Source organism: Ostrea edulis, chromosome 3, assembly GCF_947568905.1.
Source record: "Ostrea edulis chromosome 3, xbOstEdul1.1, whole genome shotgun sequence".
Taxonomy (NCBI): Eukaryota; Metazoa; Mollusca; class Bivalvia; order Ostreida; family Ostreidae; genus Ostrea; species Ostrea edulis.
The window spans coordinates 91,208,753-91,228,304 of NC_079166.1; the positions used below are offsets into that span (position 1 = coordinate 91,208,753).

The window sequence follows — 19,552 nt, forward strand, 5'->3', positions numbered from 1 at the left end:
TTTGATCTGAACGCGACCAAATCTACACGATTCATTATACCATGTAGCTGCAGAACTGTAGCTCTCTGAAAAATACTGGGGCATATCTGATCTGATCTGTGCCAATATTTTTTTTTCTTCCACAGAGCTACAGTTCTATAGCTTCATGGAATGAGGGTCTTAATGTTTTTGGGAAGAAAATTATTTAAGTTTCCAAAATGTCTCAAATATCCCCCTTTAGAAAGAATCTAAGCCCTTCGGTTCCGTTCCAGTGTGTTCTAACCGATTTGTTGAAATTGACATTGAATTTTGAACATTTGAAGAAGAAAAAAAACCCCACGATAAACAGAAGACCTTCGATAAGTATTGCTTATTTGTGCCGTTAGTCGAGATAAGCCAAATTTGGAAAATTGGGATCTCTGATTTTGAGTCTTCGATAAATCAGATAACACCAATGCCTATGCTACATGGATTTTATTAGTATAATTAGAAACGTGTTTTAATTATAAGTCTTCTGATCGTCATTCTCCGGTTTTCATGAAATCGGATTGTTTCGGAGTCCACTCCACCGTAATGGATTCCAGCTTTGTTCCGCAGCATTCCCTGCACTGCGTCACGGATGCACGCGCCTTCTCCGTCACCTTATCCATAACTTCTCTGAATACGTGCTTGATATCACAGAAGGTAAACCATGGGACAGGCGTGGCAGCGTAGGCGATGCAGCTCAGGACGTACACAGCATCGAAAGTTTGGATGCTCGGAAGACACCAGGAACTTTTACAGACAACTAAATTCAGCGTCATTATCATTAACGGTGCGTGCATCAGGCAGAATACCGCTGAAGAAACAGTTGACGCTATCAACATGGAACGCAGCGTCTCGTCCTCACGCAATGCGTCATCACCCAGTAAATGATCATAAGACGCTTTTTTGAACCGATAGTAAAGAAAAACGGCTACGCTGAGGATTAGAAGAATGAAATAGAGAACATTGAAGAGAATCACTCCGGCGTGTCTGTAGCTTCTCTCCAGGAAATGTAGGCACATTAGAGAACCGAATTTCTTCGCGAATTCAGGCAGATCGGCCACCTCTCCCATTATGATCATGGGGGACAAAACGACTTCCAGCAGCCACGGCAGGGCGAACAGTGCGTACGGGAAAATGGACCAGCCACGAGAGGTGATGTTGGACGGAGCTGAGAGAGACTGGCGTACTTTCAGAAAGAGGCTGGTTATTATGGCAATCTGGATCATGCTCATTATGTGTGAAGAGGTGAATTTGAAAACGGAGAAAACCTTGCAGAGAACCATGCCGTGTATCCACTCTCTGTAAATATGGCGGCTATCGCCGAGGGCGTTAGTGATAGTACCGAAAATGAGATTGCATACACACATACCCGCAACGTTCCATAGGAAAACAGAAGATCGCAGCTCCTTACGCGAGAGAATGATCAGAAGCAAGGTCAGATTGGAGAAGACCGCTATCACACTGATAGCGGATACGGAAATGATGACGGGCCCCCTGTTCATTGACTGGTATATCCATTTCGTGGTATTCTGGATTGTGAGGTTTCCGGTCACATTGGAGAGTGGCGTGACTGTTGTGAAATTTACAAGTGGTGTGATGCTTACCTGTAGCGAGAAAAAAGTAAATGATGCGATACTTACTTGTAGCGAGAAAAAAAGTACATGATATAATTATATCTGATTTGCTTCTTATCGCGGTAAACAGTTATGATACTCTGACCCCGATAATTTGTGATGAACTACAATAAAGCATTCGTTTTGTATCACCCTGAAAACACAGCGATAAAATATAAACTTCTTTTTGATTAGGAATTTCATGGATTTAGCATTATCACTTTTGAAAATTATCTCGCACTTGCAGATTTTTAATCTTGGCAATTTCAACATAGACACCCATAATTTTTATTTGAATTTAAAATTCTTAGGATAGGACGATTTTATAAACTTTAGGTATGTAACGTTGGAAACCTTTATAGTAAGACAAAAATGTTAAAAGATTTATCATAAATTTATTGTAATTGAGGAAAGACCATACCTGTAACTGATGTAAAGGAGACTGTATGATTGTTTTTCCATTAGGATTGTTGAATTAGATATTTATTATGGAAATCCAACCCTGATGATTATAATTCAGTGGAAAGTTTGAGTCTTGATCTATGTTTACCCCGACTCATCTCACAGCTGCGGCCGTAAGCGCTAAACATGGGTATAAATTTGTGGTACTTCACCTACAGCTGGTAGCGTCTCAATTCGAGTGAAAAATTCTCGACTGGACGTAAAACCAACAATCAACCAACCAACCTAGATGGTTCCTTTGAATATCCTTAAATTCGAAATGACCACAATATTGAAAGATAGAGGCGCCATTACCAAACTAAAGAAAACTGTAAACACTTTATTGGGAATTAAGAATTAGATTGAATGGGGACATATCATAATGATTAATAAGGACATTAAGAAATGGATAGTTACTCTGAATTATGTGTAATGCCGCATTGGAAGTTCTGTCTGTTATTATCTAGGTCACACGTGTAATTTCATCACATCTTCAAATGCTGAGATTCCTTCAAAATTCGTCTTTATATTCTTTTTTTAAAATCATCGTTCAAATATGATCGTCATGAAAAAAATATAAATAGGCATAATGATGGGCATACCATTTCTGTCATTAACATACGCAATTACGTATTCTGATGAAACACAAAACTGGGATGTGTGAGCTTTTTGAGGTGACAGATGCTCTTAAAATCATCACAATCCAGTTGTTTCAAATAGAGTTTCAGTCTATGTTTCCTATTCATTGGCGGGGAAGAGTTTGTTAACGTGTCAACGCCTGACGCGACATGAAACCTCCGTTTTTAAGGTCATACTGTAGAATCATTTAAATTCGTGAGGGCCAATTATTGTGGATTGCTGAATTTTTACGGGTTCGTGGGGGACGTAATTTCATGGATTTATATATTTGTAAGAAAGATTACTCTGGAATGTCTTTATTCGTTGAGGATGTAAATTCGTGGGTGAGAGGTACATGTACCCACGAATTCCAAGAAGATTGAGCCACCACGAATTCTAATGATTCCACAGTATTCAAAATACCCGTGATTTTTACCTCTACATGCCAAGCGTTTGGCGAAGGAGCGATCACTACAATATGTACCTATGTTTACGTCTTAGGTTTGACGCGGCCACGACACGAGCGGCATTCGAACGGTTACGAAGCGAACGCTCTGGCACGGTGCTGCCGCGAACACTTGTTATCATAGATGACTTTCACTTGATGCGGGGGGTATATACCTCAGACAAACTTCCTAATAGGAAACAAAAATGTCAAAATATTTAGCAAAATCTGCGGGAATGTTTGCCTTCTTGCATGGATTTTTCAAATTCAAAAAGGAAAATACATTTTGTAAGGGAAAATAGATTTCCTATACGAAAAAAAAATTTCATAGATTTTATCAAGGTATTCCATAATCCTTTTATTATTTCCTACATGTTTTTCCCAATTTTCGAGAGGAGACTTAAAATCTCTATAGGGTTTTAAGATTTTCCTAAGTATATTGGTAAATCCAGGAAGAATGTATTTCCCTCTATAGGAAAATTTAGAACTATAAAAAGTTAATCATCATTTCTGTGAAAATATGTCCTAAAGTCTGCACGAAAAATAAATTTGCCAAGATTGCGATACTATGTATATATCTTTCCGGTTTTGAGAATTTCCAAAAATAGCTTTTACTATAATTTGTTTCCCAAACGCTGGGTAGTTTTGACAGAAAAGTAAAAAAAAAAAAAAATAAATTAAAAAAATGAAACTTACCATGCCTGAATTTTTCCGAGATTCTAACACCTCTCTAACGGGGCCACATTACACTCTGACTCCCACCGACTTAAAACAAGATTATCTAGTATCGAGATAATTTGTTTATCTGAACCAGACAGCGCTGAAATGAGTTCTTAATAACGTAGTTGATGAAACATTTAATGACGGATTATCATAAATGTGATACATACTAATTAGTTCTTGATTGCGAGGATGGTAGTGATGGAAATTTGCATTTTTGTTTGATAACATTGTTAGATAATACATACTGTATACAAATGATCTCTAACTGCGACCTTCTCTTTCACATCTAATAATGAGTAACGATCCGACGATTATTATAGACACGACTCACACTCCAACACGAACAGAAAATAAAATGGCTCTCATTTCCCCTGGTATATCTTCATTTCCAAATAAAACAAACAGAAACCATTGCAAAGTCCTTGGTGTCATCTTATTTGTTTTACGTCGCCTGGAAAACGTGTCCCTTCTATTAGCACGTCACGAGCTTCAGGTGGGGTATCACAAATTTCAGCCTTTGCTTGGCGCTCAGGGTCTTTCTTATTCTTAATTATCAAATAATAACCAAAAATCAAGATCTTAACAAATACATAAAAAGTTAAGACCGTAAACTAAATTAATTGGGGGGGGGGGGGGGGGTGAGTGTAAAAAAGCCATGAAATTTAAGACAAGATATGAACAAAATAAAATAAATAAAACCCAACTAAAAACGAAATGCGAAAATGGAAATAAATAAATTAATGATAATAGTAAAAAAAAAAAATTAAAAGTTCTATAATTCTAAATTGAGTATTAAAACTATAAGCCTAAAAACGAAATGTAAAAATAGAAATTCAAAAATAAAAAAAGAAATCAAGCACGAAAATTATGAAGTATAACAACAGTTTAAAAAATAGAAATTAAGCCAAGTGTTAAGATAATGAATTGAAACACAAATGTAAATGTAAATAGTTGTGGTACGATATCCCTCCAATATTATCGGGAACAAAGACGTAGAGTGTAAATTAACATAAATGTGATGAATTTTAATTGTTTCTTGATTGTGAGGTATGGGGTGATGGGGATTTGTGTTTATGTATAGATAAAACAGGTTATACTGTCTCACAGCCTGCCTTTCCTGCCAATATTTATCTGAATGGTTTAACACCTACACGTTATTTATTCAATTTCTAAACGAGGGCACGATATCCCTGTATTCTGACAATTTCCTCAACTCTTGGTGCCCTACCCAGAGTTTAAAGCACATAAGCATAGTTCATGTCCTATGGTATGATACAGACATGCAATCAATTCATTTATTCATTTAGTGTTTGGTTAAAGAGATTAAACATGGACAGTATTTTGGGCACTCTTCATCCTCTCCCCGAAAGATGGACAACATTTTTGGGCACTCCCCATCCCATCCCCCAAACATGGACAATATTTTTGGGCATTCCCCATCCCATCCCCCAAACATGGACAATATTTTGGACACCCCTCTCCCCTCCTCTTCATGTCTACTCCAGGGATTTATTCAAAGTGTGGAACCCTTATGCACAGTTAGTGTATATATCCTTTTATGTATCATAAGAAGTGATTCGACTCTATTATGATTATGAAGACAGACGGAAGGACAGACCAGGGCATCACACCATATACACTGTAATACGCCCACGTCATAATGCAAACATACTAAAAGCAGGTTGATATTGGATGACTTCATTCACCGACATGTTTTCATTGAAAGAGATACGTTGTTCGTTAACCTCTGTCAAGGAGGTTTGTCTTGATTATTTTAAATGAAAAACAAAACTTCAAATGACTAAATATATGTATTGATTACAGTACTTCACACAGAGTAAATATATAGGAACGTCAGTTAGCAAAGTCACATTAGCCGAGTGTTACCAAAATGACCAAAAAAAAAAAAAAAAAAAAAAAAAAAAAAAAAAAAAAAAAAACCAAAAAAAAAACCAGCTTTACAAATTACAGTACATGGAAAAAACAACAAAAACATCACTAACATTTTCAAATTCATATACCTTGCAATCTTTCGTTGTAATTTTGACATCAGAATTTCTGTTGTTTATGTAGAAAGAATGGGCTAAAGATTATTGTATAGAAGTAAATAATTCGCTGTGGATTTTTCTTACATGAATGATTCTGGGTTGTTTTTAATTCTCAGAGTTATATTTCTCCATATTTTAACGCATTCCTGGGTTTTAATCACAGTTCATAATTAAACAAAAGTTCATACGTCCTAGCTGACGGTTCCTTCAATGTGACAAAGACATTGTAGTGTAACACATACATAAAAATCTTACAACAAATACGGATATAAATATTTGTTTCAAAGAAATCAACAGGAGCCCCATGATCGTCTGCTTCATTTATCTTAAGATATGAAAGAAAGAAATTTCATTTTTTGAAAATACATGAGAAAATGAATTGCGACGCTTTACGCCGGTGTAGAGGCAAATTTTGACTCCCATAGAATAATGACAGAGGGTCATTTTTCGACGTCGAAAAGTGACTCCCGGTCATTATTCGACGTAGAATAATGGCCCCTTTTGCCCGTAGAAAAAATGCTTTTTCAAAAAATCAGTCCATTTCACGTTTAGAAAAATGACCCCCGTAGAATAATGACCCCCTTGTAAATTTTATTAAGGATTATTTCTCTGGTAATGCCTAAGGGAGACAGTCCAACATTGTCATATTATAAGTAAATCTATCATTCATATGAAACGTAACCAGATTAAAACATATTAGGAATTGTAATTTTGTTTAAAAATAGTGAGGGGCACCAAAGAAATTCACCTTAAACACATCTTGACTTGACAAGAAAAAAATAAATAAATAAAATAAAAAACACGTAGGATATCCTTCTGACACTCCAAAATCCTATTTCGTGGGGCGGGGGGGGGGACTTTACACTTTCCTTGTCACTTTTTGGGGGTGCACTTTATATACTTTGCTTGTATGCCATTTCCTACTGACTTCATTAATCAAGTTTCATGTATTTTCATGTCTCCCGAAGAAAATTTTGAAGAATTCAAGATTCATGGCCTCTGGAGGGTCTTCCGACTGTAATGGCTCAAAATTGTTTTATTTGTGGGTTCTAACTAACAATCCCAGTCTGATAAAAATGAGATCCTCCATCTGCTCCTTTGTTGTTATCTTGTAGAGACAATATGAAAACAAAGGAGCGGATCGGGGATCTTATTCTAATCAGATTGTAAAAAAGCCTTACATAAGGGGGCGCACAACCATATTTCTTCCCCCTTTGAAAAGTGTGGGGGCATGTGCCCCGGCTGTATCTTCCCCTACTCCCCTGTACTGTGTACGACATACTGCACTTTTGAACATTGCAATGGGGGGGGGGGGGGGGGGGGGTCCCCTTCTAATATAAATGAGATATAACTATTTTCACCGTGAGAAAATTTGTCTTGTAACTAACCATTTTATGACGGTTTAAAACGTAACTCGGTCCAAAAAAATGTAGTACAGAGAGAATAGGTTATGTACATGCAAGAAATAATGCGTTGAGTGCTGAAGACCTGCATATTAGAATTGAGTATTTTTTTTAACGGTGGTATATTCTCATCTGATCAATCTATGTTAATTTTGTGTTAAAAAAGTGAGGGGGCACAAACCCACTTGTGCCCCCCCCCCCCCTCTTCCAAAAGTGAGGGGACACGTGCCCCCGTCCCCTTGTCCTACACCCCTGATAGGCATAAATTATCCAGTGAAATGCTATAGTCTACCCAAAGTTATCGTTCGCATACTCACTAATACCTCTATCAACACTTACTCATTTTTCACAATTTTTGAAAAACGATAATGATGCGTAAATGAAATAAGCTATTGACTTTAGTTGCAAACAATGTATGTCAGTTCATCAGTTTTAAGAAGATTTCACGCCTCTCTGTGACACAAGAAGTATTGTATTTAGACGCAGCTCTTTTTTATGTGTGTGTTTGATTACACAAGATCTATACATGTAAATAGATAGCATAAATACATTGGTAGATTCAGAGGGAGGTGTGGAGGTTTTATAGGTTGTACCTCTGCCTATCCTTACAAAATGTTGCTTAATGAGGTAAAAATAACACATTTTGAGAATGGAACTCCCCTTTTGAAAACTAAAATTTATGGTAGAACCCCTTTTTGAAAATTCTCTGGATCCGTCCCTGAAATACGCGGGGTTTTTTTCAGTTGTAATTGGTCATGGAACCTACAGTGGGTTTTCCTCAAATTTAATGAACTAGTTCTTACTTTTATTTTATTAACCGTGAAAAAAATTTACACATGGAATAAATTTGATAAGAGGAGCAGCAGGAACGATAACTCTGGGTAAATAATAACCTGAATCCTTTAAAATAAATCAATCTGCTAAGAAAAGGAGGGGGTAATTTTTCTACGGGGGTCATTACTTTTCAGGTATGGCACGCAAAATAATGACCCCTGGGTCTTCTCTCTACAAAATTATCCAATTTTTCTACGGCTAGGAGGTCATTTTTCGACGTCGAAAATTATTCTATGGGAGTCAAAATTTGCCTCTACACCGGCACACTTCAAAACGCGCGTTAGCTTCTTTATTGCGAGGTCAATATTAGTCTCAAGTTGATTATGTAAACTAGTCCAACTTTTAATTTCCTAAGATGTTAAGCAGATTGTTATGCATTGATTATTATATCATAGATCATCAAGGCAAACTCTGGAACCTCTAAATGCCACAATTCGTTACCTTTGTGCTGTGATATTTCGCATTTGACGTGTGCTGTGAGAAACTATATGTACTAATAGGTCTAAATTACATTTTATAATATTGTATTTATGTAAAAAAAAAAAAATTATGGGGGAGATACAAATAACTTTGTGCACAATAATTTGTTGTCTGTCAAAAAAGAAAGAAAGCATTTTTAAAGATAAAATAGTTATACACATTATCGCCAGGTATTGTTTATTAGGTGTGTTTTTTTTTAAAGAATATTGAACAATCGACAATATATTCATTTTATAAATAAGCCTATAGAGAGTTTGTTCAATATTGAAGAAAACTGATATCAACCATTACTGGTAACACGATGTACACGGTGAAGAAAGAGACTGATAGCATCTATTAGAAAGCAGACTGAAAATACCCCATCGTATAACGTCGACGATATGAATAACCAATCATTAAGACTTTCATACTATTATCATACATTTTCAATTTTTCCCTCCTAATCTCATCAGCTTACGAGGGGACATAACGGCTCCGTGAAACATATCTTGGTAAAGTTCAACGTTGAATTTTGTTAAAACACACTGAAATACAAGCGACATTTACAAAGGAAAATACAACAACCCTGCTGGTTATCTTTACACTAGAAAATACAACAACCCTGCTGGTTATCTTAACACTAGAAAATACAACAACCCTGCTGCTTATCTTTACACTAGAAAATACAACAACCCTGCTGGTTATCTTTACACTAGAAAATACAACAACCCTGCTGGTTATCTTTACACTAGAAAATACAACAACCCTGCTGGTTATCTTTACACTAGAAAATACAACAACCCTGCTGGTTATCTTTAAAGAGTGTAACATGAAATACAGTCAAGCTTCGTTATCTCAAACTCAATAGGGCCGAGGGAAAAACGTCGAGATATCCCTGGATTCAAGATATTGAGGTTGAAAAAGATAACGAAAATGTAGCTAGGACTTCCAGCCCACCTCGACGTGTCAATGGTATTCAAAGTATCCATGTTCAAGATACTCAAGCAAGTTCAAATGTGTTGAGTTTTTGTGCATGTCCAAAACAAATAGCTTTTCCATAGAAATTCAGTGTAAAATATTTTTCAACACAAGGAATCCTGTATGTAACTCAATGTCCCTTCATTTAGTTGTATCCTGTATTTAACTCAATGTCCCTTCATTTAGTTGTATCCTGTATTTAACTCAATGTCCCTTCATTTAGTTGTATCCTGTATTTAACTCAATGTCCCTTCATTTAGTTGTATCCTGTATTTAACTCAATGTTCCTTCATTCAGTTGTATCCCGTATTTAACTCAATGTCCCTTCATTCAGTTGTATCCTGTATTTAAATCAATGTCCCTTCATTCAGTTGTATCCTGTGGTGAATTTCCACCAAAATAAGCTCTGATTGCATATTCACCCTGCTGTGAAATAAAATAGAAGCCAATAGTTCTTCTTGTCTGTAACATATTGTTTCATATATTGTGCATATATTGTGCATACAATTTATTTTGTGATGGTGAAAGATGAAGATAACGAACAGTGATCAATCTCATAACTCCTATAAGCAATACAGGATAGAGAGTTGGGCAAACACAGATCACTGGATATACCAGAGGTGAGATCAGGTGCCTAGGAGGAGTAAGCATCCCCTGTCGACCGGTAACACCCGCCGTTAGCCCTATATATTGATCAGGTGATTCAAAAAATACGCTAGGAAGCATATCCTACTTAGACTGGAGAAATTTAGTTACTTTTGTCAAAAACTTTTTGTCCCACTCTTCCATCTTGAAATCTGTTGTGCCAATGTACTTCGTTTCTATAGTAATTGTTCGCCAATCATTGCGTTCATGATAATCCTGCAATGTAAGGTTAAAATGTAGAGCAAACGTAAAATACTTACACACACACACACACACACACAGATATATATATATATATATATATATATATATATATAGCTCTAAACACTTTGTAGAAATATTTCGACCGTGTTACCGGTCTTCTTAAGTCGTGTTTATCTCTCATAGCAACGCAACGCAAGGCTACCTTAGTTTTATTTTTCTTTATATATTACTTCGAAAAAAGAGACTATATATATATATATATATATATATATATATATATATATATATATATTAAACAATTACAACTACAAAATACCACAACAATTACACCTTACCCCGTACACATCATCGGCTTTCGATGTAACATCGAGCAAATCTGTTACACCATGCACAAAATCAAACAATCCACTAATTTTTTTTTTTGGATTATTTGTCATCCATTCCGCTAAAGGTCTCCTTGTTATTTCATAAATGGCACTTTCCAGATCCCGAAACGTAAACTGTACAAGGAAGTGATAAAATGACATGTAATTCTACAGGACCATTCATTAAATTTGAATATATAGAAATGAAATCAAGAAAGATAGCTATTGTATAATAACACAATTTCTTATATATTGCCATGAAAACTTTGAAACACGTAATTGGCAGTGGATAGACATTGTTATCAAATATGTTCAATAAAAATGGCTCCTTCGATCTATGCAAAAGATTTTACAATCCATCAGATGAGCACTGAGTGTGAATGTTTTATGCTTTTGTTTGTCAGATTTCTGATTCAATGATAACTCTCTTACACGAATGTCCCCTTCTCTTTGTTCCTGAAATTAGAATTAAGAACTGATGGAAAAACTAAGACAAAAGGGGAATAGAATTAAACTTTGCTTCCAATTGCTGGCGAAAGACGAACGACGGACATATGTATTGTTAATGGGTTAATTACACTCACATTTGGAAAAAACAAGTGGTCGAAATTATGCATATATATATATATATATATATATATATATATATATATATATTACTGCAATGGTTGATTTCCTTACTTTTTCTAACTTCCTCTTTAACTCTGGAGCGTTATTAAGGATATCTAGAATACTGTCCCTTGAAACCATCGTGAAATCTGGTTGGTTGTCTCCAGTTCTCAAAACCTACAATCAACAATTAGGTAAAGTTAAATTGGTCCTTCTTTAGAAAAATGAATGGCATTAAAGAAAGTTGTAGACATTTTTGTTTTAGGATGCAATAAGATTACAATGAAAAGGTGAAGATAAGGAACAGTGATCAATTTCATAACTCCTATAGGAATACAAAATTAAAAGTTTGGCAAATACAGACCTCTGGATATACCGGAGGAAGGATCAGGTACATAGGAGGAGTAAGCACCCCCTGTCGACCAGTAACAGCCGCCGTGATTATTATACCTTCCTTAGGTAAACGGAGTAATTTACAGTCAAAATCAGTGTGTAAAGAACGGTCTAACAATTGATATGAAACATGTCCGACAGCATTTGACCCGATGAGAGGTTGTATTAGCAAACGGAATCATTATAAGGAGTATATTTGTAAAATTCTGACTTTAAACGAGATTGTTGGTTGGCCTCTGCTGGTGGACTGTTAGTCCCTGAGGGTCTTTACAGCCCAGTGGCTAAGTATTTCGTTACTAGCTTGAAAATACGGATGTATATTTAATTGCTGTTATAAAATTTAGAAATTCATTTCAAAATTAAGGATTATCTCCCTCACGCATAGCTCTTATCCTTTGAGGAAATTGACTCCACTTTTTTCGCACACTGTTTTTCGCTATAATAGCTCTAAAACTTCATTGTTATTTCGGATTTCAAACATTTCGGTTGAGCATCACTGAAGAGACATTATTTGTCGAAATGCGCATATGGTGCATCAAAATTGGTACCGTATAAGTTTTACATTGTTGAAATCCTTGTGACATCTGCATATTTTTAGGAGCCTGCCTCGATTTAGATACTGTTCATACGCAGAACAAGCTCTTGCGTAACGAATCAGTTGAGAGACATAAACACAATATGCAGGCGATAATGGAATTTTGCTAGAGAAATACGGGAAGTTGACGATGAAGAAGCATAAGTAATCGCGTATGTCATAAAGTTTGGAGTTGCCATCTATGTTGAACTAGAAATACGTACATATCACATGGATGTCCCGCCTAATGTAACATTTTAAATGCAATACAAAACCAGGGATTCATCGGTACCCTCTCATGGATGGCCCGAATAAAAAGAGAAAACCTTTCAAACACTCTTCATTATCAGTCTAATGCATGGTTTCTATGGTAGAGTGAAGTATTCTAATTCAAAAACATAACCTTTTCTCGAAAAGTGTTTTATCTATAAACTTTTTGACTCAGGTATCACCCATTTGTTTCACTCTGAATATCATTCAAATTTACCAAAATTCTAAGAAAGTTGCTATAGATGAATATTTATTTTGCATTGGTTAATGGTGCCTAGCTATAAATAGAAAGGTTATCATTATTCAAAATTACTTCTAACAAAAAATAAAAACATACACTCACATGAAATACAAATCCTCATTTAAATACATGGACACGACAAACTTTATATGTTCTGGTTATATTCAGAAAGGGCAAAACACATTCCTCAATTAATTGCTTTGAAACTGAGCTAACCATCGAATAGGAAATAATGAGGTTAAGGTCACAGGAAAAGTCAAGGTAAAAAAAAAACCTCTCACAGTTGAATAACTACCACTAACATGTATCAGTTTTCATAAAAATGTTGTCAATAGTTGCTATGAAACTAAGCGTTTTCCTCGGATAGGGAAAGTGAGGTCAAGGTCAAAGAAATTGTCCAGGTCAAAACATAAATGTCTCCAATATGTGCCAGAATAGGGTTTGATAAAAATGTCTTGCATAGTTCTTTGAAACTGAGCTAAACGCAAATTATGGCAGGAGGAAAGACGGAAGGACGGATATGACAAACACAATACGTCCCGGCCATATTCATGGCAGGGCGTAATAAGATATCTATCTACTCCCTCTAGGCACATGCTCCATTTCCAGTGGTCCGCGTTTACCCTACTCTTAATGTGTATTGTTTATAGGAATTATGAGATCGAATACTATTCGTGAGCTTCACCTCTTCAGTTATTGGTCATATAAATACCACTACATCCATGCAAGAAAAACGTGACATTAAATCACTAGGATTCATCTACATACTAGTCATGACCAACCTGCCCATACTGATCGATGGTCATTTCACAGCGGGGTTAAGGTGTTCCGAGTAAAATAATAAGTAATAACAGAATATTCATATAAAAGTAGAATTCTTTCAAGCGTCGCATATTTGTAGTAAAAATCGTTTGTCAATACATAAACAAACATCGTATCACGTGGGGAAATCCTTTGCTTAACTATTACGTCGTCATACAAGTGACGTAGAGCTATTTTTATCCGCTAGACCTTTAGTTGTTTATCACCTCGGTGCAGTTGAAAGATGCACTCAAATCATTTGCAGTTTGGGCTTGATATGTCGACATTGATATGGTAAATTTAAAGAGTGATACGGATCGGTACAATATCCTCTCAAATATAGCAATTTCCATAATCTCAACTCAAATGTTGGGCATTTTCCACATTCACATCCAAATCGTATCTAAACGAGGCAAAATATTGTACCTTCCGTATCAAAATCCTAAATCTGCAACTAGTTACCTTTCTGAATATGCCTTGATCGAAATAAAATATCGTCATCTTTCACCTGTATCTAGTCGATATGTACATGCGTTTGTTTTCTTTATTCCAAATGACTATACACATCGGGGGCGATATCAAGGTCACAAAGTGATGTAAAGATTACTTTACAGTCTTTCGTGCACATACTATATATAAAAATATGAGACATATATTATCGAAGAAAACTGGGGAAAAATCATCTGACAAACAGATTTAAACACATACAGCTTGTACACTAGATAACGGCAATGATTAGCGAGAAAATATTATGACATTTGCCCCGCGATACAACTATAGACCTGTACGTCGTGACGTACTTTTATATTGTGACGTCATATAGTATGAAGTGCACCGAGGTATATTTTATGATGTTTGTTTTAACTTTACTCGGGGCACCTTAACCCTGCTGCGTTGGCAAATATTTCTAAGTAGAGAATGAATCGAAATAGAAAATAAATAACACTATTTTGTATTTCTTATCATAGTTATGAGATTGATCACTGTTCGTTATCTTCACATTCTAATGCATGCTGAAAAACCCATGACCTTCTGACATGAAAACCATTCAGGGTCATCAGCTAGTCATATCTAGCCTTAACTAGGATCAATGCCTAACTGTTAATCAACGAATTTGCAGCAGGGTTAAGGTCACGTCAGACAGCATTTGACCCAATGATAGGTTGTATTGACGAACTAGATCGTTATAACGAACATAGAATTTGCGAAATGCTGACTTCAGTCGAGACTACATAAATATGGAAATTGACGACACTGGAGCTGAAATTATCCCGTTTGTCATAGAGATGAGTTGTTAGTTTGCCGTTAATACCTACTTTCAATGAAATATCTAAGTATAAAGCAGAAGTGGACAACTCTGTGGTATCTTATTTCGAGTTCACAGGGACATTCTAATTGATATTAAAAAACTAGAATAGAGGATTTTGAAATGTGAACGGTGCTGACTGATGATGGTGTGGTATACGTATAGTTAAATTCTATATGAAATTTAATTTCAATATAGCAATTATTTCATTTCACGAAGAAAAAGTAATATGCAACTTGGTTTAAAAAAAATCTATGCTAACAATCAAAACATGAGGTAATTTAATTCATATCATATATTTATCGAGTAATAAGTGATTTTGACCGCCGACTTGTCTTGTGAAACTTCACAGATTTACCCTCAAATGTGCCAATATTCAGTGATATTCCAATATTCTAATATTACATGAAAGGTGAAGACAAAGATCAGTGATCAATCTCATTACTATAATGATAAGAGATTTCACACTGATATGTAAATGCATAGTGAACTTCAATACATGTGACAGGAGTGTGATGTTAACTACATTTAAAACGTCTGAATAGCATTAAAGCTGTACAAAATTTCGAAGTGTATGTCTAATTCAAGAAACAAGCTGTATTTGCAAAAGACCTATTATTTACTATTGTAACAAATTTACCTTTCATTTCAATTTGAAATATGATTTTGACCCTCAAATATTATTACTGGTAGCAAGTAATTTGCTCATCTTCATCTTTTAGTCTCTCATAGTACAAGATGAGAATTTATATGGTTAATAATGCAATGAAACAGACAGATAACAATACTGAACCACGTGAACTGAAAACAGTTTTCAAGTGCTGACTTACCCCGAGCAGTTTATTGATGCAGGAAATTGTTTCGAGTCCTCTATTCATAGCTTTGACTCTTTCAATATATTTCCTGTTGAAAATATTTACAAAAGTTAGAACAAAATAACAGTACAACAAATTAAACTGTCTCTTGAGAGCTTGTTTGTTTGACTGTTGTTTTACTTTCATTTAAGAAACTTTTACTCTTTTGTTGTACCCGTCGTGGTAGTTAGGTGGTAGAGCTTTTGCTTTGTAACTGGGAGATCGTGAGTTCGAGCCCCGTTTATGCTATGACCCTGTCACACCTAACACATATACATATATACAGATCCTGAAGCGTACTGCTACACTATTTAAACCCTTCAAATCGTTCAGCGTTCCATTTCCCAGCTTTTTGATGAGAACGGAACGCTTTGGACTGGAAACGGAATATTTGAACACCGTTCGTTTCCTCAAAGCGTTCGTTCTCGCATGGCCATCCGAAACTCGCTTCAGTCTTTCAATGTAGGTTAACGTGGCGCTTTGTCGAGATGAAAAAGAATACTGCTCTAGATCTGGCACGGTATTTTAAAGTTGTACAAGCGTGGACAGTTCTACAGTTCAGATCTGTAAAAGTTTACAGACAAATTACCAGTCCATCACGACACGAAAGAGCATATTTTCATTTTAGGTTAATAGCCAAATGAAAAATATTAAATTATAATATCTACTTTTAATACAGATAACTCTTAAACTAGTATCGATTTGACATGCTTTGGTGACAGTGTTGGAAATTTGAAATGAATTACCTTCTTGTTAGAACTTCAACCCGTGTGGTGTCATTGTATGAGGATAAAAGAGTATGTAGATTAACGATATACAAGTTTACGGTAGACTGGGCACATAGTCCACACTATAGGTCCCCTTTTCTGGTGACATTGACTTCCTTGATAACCCTCTTTAAATGTTGGCAGATGTGTTTAAAAACATTTAATGTACGTGTACCGAATGGCTGCCATTACGTGTACCATCATTCAACATGATAAGTCACCATGATATTGAAACAATGCAGGTATTCGCTTATCGCATTTAAACACAACATAAATCATTTTAAAAATAATTATTAACGACATTTTAGATGAAATTCCTGATTATTATTAAATTACGTGTATCAATATACTGTACATGTATTCATTTTGGATATGCCCATTCTGAGTATGAATAAGATTTTAAAAACTCTAAACGGTTTCATGCGCTATATATACTGTACATGATGTAAATGCATAAGTTTGTATGTTTTAACAGCTCTGAGCCCCTGATTGAAGTTAACAAAAAATACATGTAGTACATGTTCACACCGACTTCCTCTTTAAAATACCTCTACAGTATTCAATCAATATATTTCAGAACATTGTTTTAAGTAAGTGTGACATTGTTTTTGAAATCGGAGTTGAAATCGATTTTTAAAAATCAAACCAAAGTAGTTTTCTATTGAACACATGAAGTACATGTCCCCCGTGTGGACTTTAAGACACGTATAATCGTATACATTACTCTACATTCATTCCCCTTTCCTTCCATTTTAAAATAGTCATAATTTCAATTAGATTAATGTTTTATTTAGGCAAGGATTTTTCTTCTTCCCATAACGTTGTATTCAGAAACACAGGGAGGGTCCGAAATGTATAATTTGAAATCAAGGCTAATCCGTTTGTTCCTATCTTAATCCAAAGCGTTCTGTTCTTGATAAGAACCGATCGTTCCCAATCTCAAAGCGTTTCGTTGTTCTCGATGAGAACCGTTCGTTTCCAATCTCAAAGGGTCCCCTTCAAACCGTTCAACATTTGTTTCCGAATCAAAATCGTTCATTTAGCATTCCTTCACCGTTCCACTGGTGTAGTAGTGCGCTTCAGGATCTGTAGTGAATGCTCCTTCATCAAGCACTTAGCATTTGAAAGTGAGAATCAGGGGTATTTTAGATATTACTTTAAACGTGAAGGTCCCTTGTCGTAGCAGGTGTTGTTGCACGTTAAATAATCTACACTGCTACACCTTGAGTGCTAACCATAGGTCTTAATTTGTTGAACTTCACTTACAGCTCTTGACGTCACAATATGAGTAAAACATTTTCGATATGACGTAAAACAATCAAACAACCAATATATAGGTGAAGTGTTACAGATTTGGATCCCTGTATGACGCTCAAGGTGAAGATTCATTTTCATGTCAACGCTTACCGTCCTTTCGCAAAAGTGCATTCCAATTCAATTGATATGAATGACGTGCATTAGATATACGTCACCATGATAATGAAAGGTGAAGATAATAAACAGTAATCACTTTCTTAACTCCTATAAGCAATACAAGCACAGACCTCTGGATATACCAGCGGTGGGATCAGATGCTCAGGAGGAGACCGGTTACACCCGCCGTGAGTCCTATATCTCGATCAGGTAAATGGAGTTATCCGTGGTCAAAATCAGTATGCCAAGAACGGCTTACCAATAGGTATGAAACACGATAGACAGCATTTGACCTAATGCAGTCCTATACGATAATCCAAATTGTACAGGTAAAGATGATGAAAAGGTAATGTAAAGATAAGGAACACTCTTGTTCAAAATCAGTATTTCGCAAATTAATAGTTGATGTAATAATCTTATTTGCAAATACAACTCGGCATTAAGTCGAATGCTGTCTGATGTGTTTCATACCAAGTGTTAAGACTCAAAGATGGGGTGACCAGTTAAAAACGGATAGTTATTCACCTAGCCAACATATCTCAACACTGGATTTTCCAAAGCGCCTGGTTCGCCTTGCTCTCAGTTTTATATTCTTACAGGGATTTTTTGCATTGATCACTCTCTGTTATTTTCACTTCCTCTTTCTAAAGAAATAGTAATGCATATTTTCACATGAGACTGTTGTAGCACCAGAAGAGATGATGCATTACATTCTCATTTTCTTTGTAGAGGTATTGTCGTATCAGTAGCATTATGCACAATCAACCGCTAATGTTTAAATATTTCAATTAGATTCACGTCCATAATTTCTTGAGTTTTTTTTAAATGAAATGAGAAAAAAAACCTGATTTCTGATGGAAACAACTCGCTTTGTAGCGTTCATCTAACGACCGTACTAACATGGATTGTAAACTAAACATGAAGTTCACCTTGCTAGTTCTGTGTCCCATAGTGTGACATTCTGTAATGAAATGAAAATAAATTCATTTTATGTTTGCCTGGTTAAACAATTGTAAAACAAGAACAAGAAACATAAATATTACGTGTTTTATACTTCAGCATATTGCTTGCTATAATCACGGTATGTATGAAATGAAAATTGAAAACAAAGACATCAAGTATAACAAAATGTTATTGTAAAACATCTGCAGATGAAATGAAAGCATTTCATATATATATATATATATATATATATATATATATATATATATATATATACATACATGTATATATATATATATATATATATATATATATATATTGTAGATAAAGTAGTTGCTGTATTTTTCCAAAAACCCATATAGTCTGTTTTTCTTTATAAGTGATGTACAGTATCTATAGTATATATGTGCCCGAGGGTAATAACCCTACTTAGACCTGATAATTTGTTTATGTCTCGCTGCTAAACAGTCCATAATAGTTTTGTTATCCTGAAGAATCTGAACGTTAAACAAACTATCACATATTTATTGACTTGTACCATGTATCTTTTTCACTCAAAACGTCAGCAAATTCGTAATAACTTTCTCTGCAGAACATTCT

At 35.4% G+C, this 19,552-nt stretch overlaps 2 protein-coding genes across 3 annotated transcripts; both read right to left on the reverse strand.

The window, feature by feature from the left end:
• Nucleotides 1–434: 434 nt before the first annotated feature.
• On the reverse strand, nt 435–4,109 carry LOC125673286 (uncharacterized). Of its 2 annotated transcripts, XM_056159391.1 has the most exons (3): nt 4,092–4,109; nt 3,820–3,943; nt 435–1,610 (listed from the first exon to the last, which is right to left on the reverse strand). In XM_056159391.1, the coding sequence occupies exons 2-3, from the start codon at nt 3,820–3,822 to the stop codon at nt 501–503; spliced, it is 1,113 nt and encodes a 370-aa protein (XP_056015366.1). In that variant the 5' UTR covers nt 3,823–3,943; nt 4,092–4,109; the 3' UTR covers nt 435–500. The 2 variants fall into 2 exon arrangements, with proteins under 2 accessions (XP_056015366.1, XP_048765767.1); XM_048909810.2 differs by lacking the exon at nt 4,092–4,109 and having other exon boundaries at nt 3,820–3,961.
• Nucleotides 4,110–6,783: 2,674 nt separating this feature from the next.
• Nucleotides 6,784–18,964, reverse strand: LOC125677331 (uncharacterized). Its single transcript, XM_056159392.1, has 7 exons — nt 18,940–18,964; nt 15,807–15,879; nt 11,464–11,568; nt 11,215–11,238; nt 10,753–10,917; nt 10,325–10,429; nt 6,784–9,994 (listed from the first exon to the last, which is right to left on the reverse strand). Exons 2-7 carry the CDS (start codon nt 15,852–15,854, stop codon nt 9,932–9,934), a joined length of 510 nt encoding a protein of 169 aa, XP_056015367.1. The 5' UTR covers nt 15,855–15,879; nt 18,940–18,964; the 3' UTR covers nt 6,784–9,931.
• Between the last annotated feature and the right edge of the window lie 588 nt (nt 18,965–19,552).